The sequence below is a fragment of the Aotus nancymaae genome, unplaced genomic scaffold (genome assembly GCF_030222135.1).
Source record: "Aotus nancymaae isolate 86718 unplaced genomic scaffold, 86718_ANA_hifiasm-v0.15.2.pri h1tg000019l, whole genome shotgun sequence".
NCBI lineage: Eukaryota > Metazoa > Chordata > Mammalia > Primates > Aotidae > Aotus > Aotus nancymaae.
In genome coordinates this window covers 33,897,760-33,907,977 of record NW_026988431.1, presented here as the reverse complement: position 1 = coordinate 33,907,977, position 10,218 = coordinate 33,897,760, and the positions used below count along the sequence as shown (strand labels likewise).

At 43.3% G+C, this 10,218-nt stretch overlaps 1 protein-coding gene across 1 annotated transcript; it reads left to right on the top strand.

The window, feature by feature from the left end:
- The first annotated feature begins 723 nt into the window (after positions 1-723).
- On the top strand, positions 724-1,470 carry LOC105716469 (proline-rich protein 23C-like). The gene has a single exon (XM_012451099.2). It carries the CDS (start codon positions 724-726, stop codon positions 1,468-1,470), a length of 747 nt encoding a protein of 248 aa, XP_012306522.2.
- Positions 1,471-10,218: the final 8,748 nt, after the last annotated feature.

Here is a 10,218-nt window from a genome sequence, read left to right as displayed (position 1 = left end):
CTCTCCCTTCCAAGACCCCTAAAAGGGTATTACAGTGATGTACAAGCTAGGAGAATCCAAGAACGCAAGCCACTATTGGCCAACAGGAAAGCGCAGGGCACTTCCGGGACGGGGCCTGGGAGGATGGGAGTGGGGGACTCGGTGTCTTGGTTTGGCACTCCACTAGTGTGACCTGGACATGAATCGGTCTTCAACTCCGCGTCTGACGTCAACGCAAAGGAGGTCAAGAACTTGATACTGAACGCCAGGCCCTAGAGCGGCGCAGATGCTCTGCCCCCTAGCAGTCCGTAAGAGCATTTCCCCATCTTGACCTACCAACCACATCCACGACTATTGGGCAGCACGGATACCTCTGCCTCTAGGGCGAGTCCTCCAGGGGGCGGAACATTGCGTGACATTTTGCGACTTCGGTTTCGCTGCCGTCATTTAAAACATAATTGGTTTTGCAGTGCGCATCCGGCGCTGCGCCAAGAAGGCCCTAGATTCCAACTTGCGAGGCCAAGCCCGAAGGCCGGCGAGACACCCCCAGCAGCACGGACTGCGGTCTCCCGGAGGCGCCCCTGGAGCTCCGAGGACTCGCCTCGCGTAGCGCGGTCCTGCCCCCCCGTTCGTCCCAGTCCGCCTCGCCTACCACCGACACCTGTTACCTCACAGAGAACTGCGCCCCCCGCCCCCACGCCCTTTGCCAGGCCCAAGAGCGCCGTCCACAGCGCCGTCGAGGTAATGGGCAGCCGACCCCGCAGCCCCAGCGCCTGCCCTGCGCCCTGGTGGGGATCGCAGCCAGGAGAACCCGACCCTGCCAAGCGCCGCCGATTGGATGAGCCCGCGGGCCTCGAGCCCCTCGCGGCGCCCAGCCTAGTAGACCCGGCGGGGGCTCCCGCCGAGGACGCGCTCACCTTCGTGATGGTCCTGGCCGCGGGCAGTTCCCTGAAGGTGTCCCTGAACGACGAGAACCTGGTGCTGGTGCCCGCGCCCACGTCGATCATTCGAGTGTCTCTCGGTGGACACACCCTCATCCTGATCCCCGAGGTCCTCCTGAGCTCCATCGACGAACGCTCAGGAGCGCAGGGCGACTTCTCTGCCTTCCTGGTAGCGGACGTTTTCCTGGGCCCTCTCGGGGAGGACGTCGTCGTCGAGCAGGAATTCTGCACATCTGTCCCAGAAGTCGCCGCCCAGGAGGAGGTCTACGAGGAGGACGCGGACCCCGAGTTCCTGGAGCTCTGGATGGACTCCCCAGCCGGCTCAACTACTGGGCTCTACCCCTCCGCTATAAGTATGTTCAGCCCCTACACCAGTTCAGAGAGACGCTCTCCACGCCCCATCTGCGACCAGGAATTACACTTTCTGGAGCCTGTTCCCAGCTCACCTCTCCAACCTCTACCTCCCTCTCCGAGTCCAGGTCCCCACGAGCGCCCGGAGCTCCCAGAGCGCCCTCCGTGCAAGGCCCGGAGACGACTGTTTCAGGAATGAACTGCCTCCCACCGTCCCTTGCCATCCTGCTGGGGTCCAGGCGACTGTCTCCTGATAGCCGTAGTACGTGTGTGGCGCAACCTACAAGGATCTCCAAGAATGAATAACGGATAGATGCTTTTTTGATACAGGCTGGATTGCAGAATTTTGGATCAGTGGCTGATTTAGAATGTCTGGGGAAAAATGATCTTCCTCAGCATAAAAATACGCTAGTTGGAATACAGTCTACTTTCAGACTGTGAGATTGCTGCTTCGGGCCTGTTTTGTATGGAAGTCACCCCTAGGCAGCTCCATTCCCCCTGGTTTTGCTTTAAACTTCAGTTCCAGCACTTTTCTCTAAAAATCCACCCTTTCCCCAGCACCCTACCATGGCACGCCTTTTCTCCCAAGTTCATTACTACATTTATTTTGTTTAATGGGTTTTGGCCCTAATTCCTGGGCTAGTTTATGACGACCTTCTCACCATGGAACTTTTCCCTATAGTGGCCTGAGCCCCTTTTGGGGAATCTTGCAAATAGTTGTACCTGGACAAATGTTTGTTGTTTCTGAAACAGACAGAACTGGGAATAATGATCACGTGTCCTCCTTTTTTTCATGATCGACTTAGCAAATTGTTTATGTTGTTGGGCTTGCCCCGCCCCGCCCCCTCCCAACTCTTACAGCCAGCTCTTTTCCATTCATTTCTTCTTGTATATTTTTTAATATAATTCTTTTATCCTGGAAAAGCTCATAATTCTAAGATTGTTTGTGTGTGTGTTGGTGTTGTTGTTTTATTTGCTTGTTTTTTGAGACAGAGTTTTGCTCTTCTTGCCCAGGCTGGAGTGCAATGGTGCGATCTCAGTTCACCGAAACCTCTGCCTTGCAGGTTCAAGCGATTCTCCCACCTCAGCCTCCCAAGTAGCTGGGATCACAGGCATGCGCCACCACACCCAGCTAATTTTGTATTTTTAGTAAAGACAGGGTTTCACCACGTTGGCCAGGCTGGTCTTGAACTCCTGACTTCAGGTGAGCCACCTGCCTCGGCCTCCCAAATTGCTGGGATTACAGGCGTGAGCCACCGCACCGGGCCAGAAATAATTTCTTAGGTTGATCTTGTATCAAATAAAATTAGTAAATTTCTTTAATTGTTTATCTATAGATACTCAATTGAGTTATAAAAACAATATCTCCAAATAAGGAGAATATTGTCTCTTTTGACAAGCTTCTTATGTCTTATTTTTGCTTAATCTTTTATATTGGATATTACTTCAAGTCCAGGTTGAACAGTATGGTTGATATGGGCATTCCTGTTTTATGCCTTGTGTTAATGCTTCTAAATTTTGCCACAAAGTATGATCTTTACTGTAGATGGCTGTTAGATAACCCTTAACCTATTGAAGCAGTTAATTTTCAGTCTTTCAGATCATGAAAAAGTGTTGGATTTTTGCTTTGTTTTTGCCTAAGTTACTACAAAGATGTTATCAAGTTGTTTTAAATGTTGACATTTAATTATTTGTGTGTATACATAAAATAGCTAGATGGAACCTTTGAGCCCTAAGAGTATGTACAGAAACCTTGTAAGAGCACTAATGAGACCAGGCTTTGGGCTTCAGGGATTTAAAATAATTGGATGCTTTATGAGGAACTGAGAAGACACGAGTGGAAAGAGAAAGGCAGTAACTGCAGGGTCCATTTAATGTTTTAAATGTTAAAAATTTAAGAAACTTTTTTCTGTATGCATAAGATGACGTTTTGTAATTTCTTTTTTAATCAACTTGTGGTAATTTGTTCTAATAGAATTTCTGACTACAAGTATCTGCATTTCTGTCTATTCTACAGTATTTTATATGATTCTAGCTCCACCTTGGGTTTTTTTTTGTTTTGTTTTTTGCCTTTTTTTGAATATTTTGTTTGTTTTAAATAACTATATACAGCACTAACTTTAAAATGTCATTATGTTGCCAGGTTTGCCTCATTTTCATAATAAAATAAATTATTGCTGATAAAGTTAAAGCCAATGAGATGCTGGGTTTTTTTTCTGTTGAACATCAGTAATTATTATGTAGATTTTCCAGTATGCTTTACCAGTTAATTTGCTCACCTTCTATTCTTGCATTCCACTGCTTTATTCTGGCCTCATTTGTCTTCTTTCCAAGGTATACTTTTTTTTTTAAGAGAACTTCAAAGCTACTGCATATCAATCTAAGGTATACTTTTTAAGAATTCTTTTGGCTGTGGTTTGTGTGGTAAATCTTGGGTTCGTATGTCTGCAAATATTTCAGTTACACCTTCAAACTTGTAGTATTATAGCTGGGTTTGGAATTCTAAAATAAATCCTATACTCTCTCACTACTTTAAAGATAACTACATTATTTTCCATCCCATTTATTGTTGCAGGTGAGAAGCTGTCATTTGCATTGTCATTCCTTTACACAGGATTAGGCTGTTTATGTTAGTATTTTTCTTGACTTTGATGCCCTATGGTTTCACTAAACCTGATGTGTTTGATGGTAGATTTTTGCCAGCTGCAACTCAGTGAGCTTTCTATAGCTGGAGAATTAATTCTTCCCATAAGATCTCAAAAAGAAAAGTCAATATCTCTTGGATGTTTGAACCTCTCGCCAATCTCTTAAACTTCTAATAGAAAAATTGTGCTGCTTAATCAATGCCCTCTCCCAGATCTCTTAATATCTAAATTATATTTTGACACCCTGTATCATAGCACAGTTTCGCTCTTCCAATTAACTGATTCTGTCATTGTTTTCAAAATTTATTGTTCTTTATAAGACTTTATTTCAAATACTGCATTTTTCATTTTCAATACTTCTGATTACTTGGGTTTTTGATATCTATTTGCTCTTCACAACTTTTGGCCAATGTCATATAAACTTTTCTAGTTTCACAGATGTTATCTCCTTTATCTCTAGGAGAAATTAAACATTCTTATTTTAAATTCTATATTAATTAGCTCAATAATTATATTTCCTCAGGCATAAAACTGCCAATCATTTGGTAGCATTTAATGACACTGATTTTCCCCTGGGCAAAAATTTTGGTATATAGACATATTTTGAATATGAATTCATTTTCTGTTCCAAATTTGTTTTGTTTTTTAGAGACAGGGTCTCAGTCTGTCTCTCAGACTGGAGTGTAGTGGCATGATCATAGCTCACTGCAGCCTTGACCTCCTGTGCTCAGGCAATCCTCCCACCTCAGCCTCCTCAGTAGTTGGGATTACAGGCATGTGCCACCATGCCTGGCTAATGTTTTTTATTTTTATTTTTTGTAAAGAGAATCGTCTCTGTTGCCGAGGCTGATCTCAAACTCCTGGGCTTAAGTGATCCTCCCATCTTAGCCTCCCAAAGTACTGGGATTACAGGCATGTCTGCTCCATATTTGAATTTCACATTTGCCTCTTTCTAGCTTCCTAAGAGCCAAGGCTCAGAGCCAAACTTTATGGAGCTCACATAACTTGCAACTCAAAAATCACAGTTCCCATCCTCAAGCCATCATACATGGCCCAACTTCCAATTTCAATGCAGTAATGATACTGGGCTGCACTGCCCATAGTCCCAACCCCATCAAGAATGCTGGGAGTATTAGTAGCTAAACTCAGTTGCTCTCTATGAATTACCCTTAGCTTCCATGGGTAATCCATGCCAATAACTATTCAATTAGTGGGTATACAGACCCAGCTCACTTGCTTTAAGTTGAGACAACTCTGAAGAATTATCCCAAATCTAGGGCTCTCAGTGAGTTGGCTGAGGCTTTGTTGCAGCTGCATCCCAGTTCAACTCCTCCATCTGTCCTGTCAGATTTTCTTTGTTCTCTAAAATGTCTGCATGCAAAAATCCATCTCAAAGTCTTCCCATATCAATTTAAGATAGCTGGTGTGAGGGGCTGTCATAGGAAGCAGCCACTAAAATGGATTTCAGAGCTGAATCATGGAGCATGAATAGCCCATGGCATGTTACAGGAAAGTAGATAAGATCTTAATCAATGGCAAACTAACTGGGACTCTGGAAAAAGGCAATATACTGACAATGGCAGAATCTCAGGCATTAGAAAAATTGGGAGCACAGCATAATTATATACATGATATTTATAAATAATGGGGAATTGAATAGCTGTTTCTGGGACAATAAATGTATTTGAGAAAGAAAATGAAATCAGAGGGTGATTAATTACCAATAAAACCCAAATATGAAATATAGACAGTCTCCTTGGTAGCATACAAATAGCCTTTCATCTCCTGTAGCTAACGGGGGAAAAGCAACCGAGGATCTGGTCTGGAATTTACTGCAAAGATAGTGGTGTACTATAAAGGCTAAATTCTCAAACTAGGAAAGTCTATAATGGTGAGGTCCCAGCCCTGATTGAGCTCTGAAACGATGGATGAAAATGACCAAGTAGATTCACTTGAACATCGAATCTCAAACCTCCCTCAATCCTCTTGGCCTGCAAAAGTGGCCTACTCCTCTCTATTAAAGGTTGGCACTCCACCCTTGCATAAGATGATACAGACGCATCTGCCTAGCAAGATAACATGCATCCACCTCGGGATTTACCTTCACCGCCTCTCTTTCCCACAGGCCAGTAACTAAAGCATGTTATAACTTAGTCAGGGAAATACTGGGCCTGTAACCAAGGAAAGGGGCTCTATATACCCTAGAATTGCTGTGGGTGTCACCCAACATATACCAGCAAGAGTCAAGTATAAAACTGAGAGTGCTGGATGTCAGCCGAGAAAACAAAGAGTTTATCAATTTAGAAGCACTCTCCCAAAATACATAACTTAACACCCTGGCAAGGATGCTGTGTGACAGTGCTAACAATCTGACAGGTGGATCTTGCAGCGTTAGAGAAAAAGATGTCCCACACTTTATCCCGAGAAGTGGATATGATACAGTGGATATACTATCTAAGACTATAAAATACATCAGCTACTATGATGTGTTGGAGGGCCTCAGGGGACATTGTGTAACAAAGAAATGCCCTAGAGAGCCACTAGGATCATTGAGAAGCTCAGTAGGCCAAGGTGAGGGCAGGAAATGCCAAATAGAGAGCTGGACTCCTTGGTAGCCAAAAGGATAACAGGATCTGAGAGACTGAAAATACAAACGAACAATGTCCAGACCACACATGACAGTAGAAGTCTAACCCATAACCTCTGCAGCAACTATCCCAGAAGCCAAACCATAGTCTCTGCAGTAACTGGCTCCAAAATGGTCCAAACTTGTTGAATAACTGCCAGGTTTTCTCATTTCCACCCTCACCTCCAACTCAGGACCAATGAGAAAAAGCCAAATATGCTATGACTAAGACACATGGTGCACACCAACCAATCACATAGGATGCCCCACTTCTAGTTAGTCCACCTCCAGCTTCCCTATGCCAGTAACTTCCAATCAGATATACCTGAAGCCTCCCCCTTTCTCACTATAAAATTTTCCAACTCCCCTGCCTGCCAATAAGTCCCTGTCAAACGCAAGTGATGGGGCTAACTCCCTTGCTATGGCAAGCTCTAAATAAATCGCCCCAGCTTGTTCCCATTTGGGTGTTCATTTTCCATTTTTTGTGTGTGAGATATGTTCCACACAGCCCAGCATGGTAGGTCAGCACCAGATCTGAACTCTTTCTTTACATTGAGTTCCTGGTCCATTTACTCTCAGTTTGGTACCCATGTTTTGTTATCAGTTCCATTTGCTTGGCAGCCTTGGTAGAATCAAACCATTTCTTTTCATCTCCTTTTACTCGCTTTTGTGTTTCCACTTTGTGTTGTATGGTCTAAAAGTGTTGTTTGTCACAAGAAAGAAAACCGCAGAGTATAACCCAGTCACAGGCCCTACACACCTGTTGTTTGAGCCAGCCTCACAGTCCAGTGAGTTTGCAGTTCACAACCAGACAAGCTTCCACTTGGACAAGTTTTTCTGTGGATTATCAATAAAAGTGGGTGAGGTTTTCCTGTTTTTATGTTTTGCTTTTAGAGTTTGGGTTTCATCCAGAAAGAGTGTTCTCCCTAGTTTTCCATCTACCACAGTCCACATTCAGAGGCACCGACTATCAGGTTGGGGGCCTCTGACACAGATGCACCAGCACCACATTTTGCTGACCATCACCAGCTCTTATTGAGTCATCAAAGTCTAAATCCTCGCCTCTTCCAGGAAAAAAAATGCCTGCTTCTTATATGTGTTCTCATTTAGAATCCTAATTCTTGTGCCTGTCTTTCTAAATGGCATAATTTTACCAAGGGTGATGTGAGCCTTTAATGGCCACTGTGGAGCACATTGAACTTGAAATTGTTCATTTGAGAGGCACCTTAGAAAAGAATAGAAATAAGATTTCTCAGTTTCAATGAGTAGCATTTTTAGTTACACAGAGGTCTCCAAGTGAAACTCTGAATCAAAAATGGCTTCATTAAAAGATTATTTAGCCTTCCTGCTCAAGCTCTCTTTACCTGCTGCCTTCTGCTTACGATGTGACTTGCTCCTCCTTGCCTTTTGCTGTGATTATGAGGCCTCCCTAGCCATGTGGAACTATATTACTCTGAATGTTTAATACTGGTCATTGGATTGTGGGTTCATCTCACACAGCGACTGGAAACTAAACTGGACCAAGACAATAACAGCATCTCTGCTCAGTAACCACTAATCCTAATGCTGAGTGGTACTTTCTTACACCGTGGGTATGCTGAGGGTTGTGCTTGTGATATTTTCCCAAGTAACTCCAGTGGTCTGTTCCAAATTCCTGCATCTTCTCTTTGTCAGCTATGTACCCTTGGAAAATTTACCCACCTTTTGTCCCATTTTAAAAAAGTGGAAAGTAAGCATGCCTTAGTTCAACTCTGAAGCAACAGCCTGACAGTCATCTACATTTACTTCAAGGAACACCACTCTGGTATACTTTTAAGAGACAGAATGCAAGAAAGGCTTGATAATTTCACAAGGCCTGCACCACAGTGAGTTCATCTCCTGCACTGTCCAGGCTTCCTGAGAAGCATGTTGCTCTTCATCTGCTTCACTGTTATGGGTACTAGAGTCTGACAAGTGACCATAACGACCCTTATCTACATTTTCAACTCTAAGTTATTAAACATATTCATCAAATTCTTTAGCTACTACCATTTTGAATTTGCTATTTAAGTTTCTTAAATACATAGTTGGTGGAGGAGAACTGAAGTGTGACAGAATCCAAATTTATCATTGCCTGTTACTTTTACCAAGAAACCTTTTCAGTTCTGAAGATGATTAAAAATACCCATTACATTATCAAGAGACATGCAAGAAAAGATTGGAAAAATTGAATAGAAGTGTTAAACAGGATTCACAGAAAAGTAAAAAATATTCGTTTGGTTTACAGTTTAATGTTTGAGTGTTCATTTGTTCCATGAATATTTATTGCTGACCTATGTTTGATATTCTGGAAAAAAAAAAAAAAAAAAAAAAGATTATTTAGCCAAAGCTAACGTGCAGTTTGACAACAATGAATGACGATACTCATTTCCCTAGTAAATCCTCTGTCCTCGTCCACCCGTTCCCTCCCTATATCCAGATCTCCCTCCGCCCCATATCCTTCCAATCTCTCTCCTTCTATACCTCCATCAACTCCTCCCTCCAGTTGTCCTTGTTCAGATCCCCTACCTTTTCCCAACAACGTTCCCCAAAATCTAAAATGCCAGTTGCCTCTTAAGATCCTTCCCTCCATGAACCAGGTATTCAGGCAACTGGAGAATTTAAAGTTTGGACCTGAGCTGAATTAAAAGCTCTAAGTTTCCCTAAATGCAGACAAGACTAGTAAATATTCATAGGATAGTTTAAAACCCTTTGAAATACACCTGACCTAGAATTAACTGACTTATACCAACTCATACACACATGGGTCAGAACCACAGATGCTAAATCCTAGACGGCAAAAGTTGATTGGACTGACCCAGAGGGCCTACAGGGTATCTCTTTCCATAATAAACCTGCAGGTCAGAAAAACCCTGAAAAATAAGGCAAAATCTCCAAGAAGCCATACCCAAAACACTTCCAATAAAAATTAATGCAGGTGCTGCCATTTCTACATTAAATGCTGCTGCCTTCATGCTCTCTTCTTCAGAGTAACAGTACTGCACAGGTGGCAGGCATTTCAAACAACACACAACTTTTCCCTATCTCCCAGCCTTTAACTGTAACCCTTGGGGCCTAGTGAAACCAGGAACTAGTTATTCTAACTTGTGTCCTCTACTACCCCGAACTCTCAAAAGCAAAACAAAACGAACAGAAACATTGCTTACTATAGCTTCACCCTTGACCCAGCTTGAAAGGCTGATCCCTCTTGTCTTAGGGCAATTGCTGTCCTAATACCTGAAAAATGTATTGCAGCTTCTGCTGAGTTAGTTCTAGCCTCCCCACTTGAGTTCAGGGTTCCTCATGCAGTGCAGACCTTCCTACTGATAGGATACACAACATCTTTCAGCAAGCAAATTAATGTCTTTCTTTTTCTTTTTCTTTTTTTTTTTTTTTTTTTTTTTTTTTGAGACAGGGTCTAGCTCTATTACCCAGGCTGGAGTGCAGTGGTGTGTTCTTGACTCACTGCAACCCCCACCTTCCTGGCTCAAACAATTCTCCCGTCTCAGCCTATCGAGTAGTTGGCACCACGGGCATGTGCCAACATGCCCAGCTAATTTGGGGAGTTTGGTTTTTGTTTTTTGTTTTGAGATAGAGTTTCACTCTTGCTGCCCAGGCTGGAGTGCAACAGCACGATCTCAGCTCACTGGAACCTCTA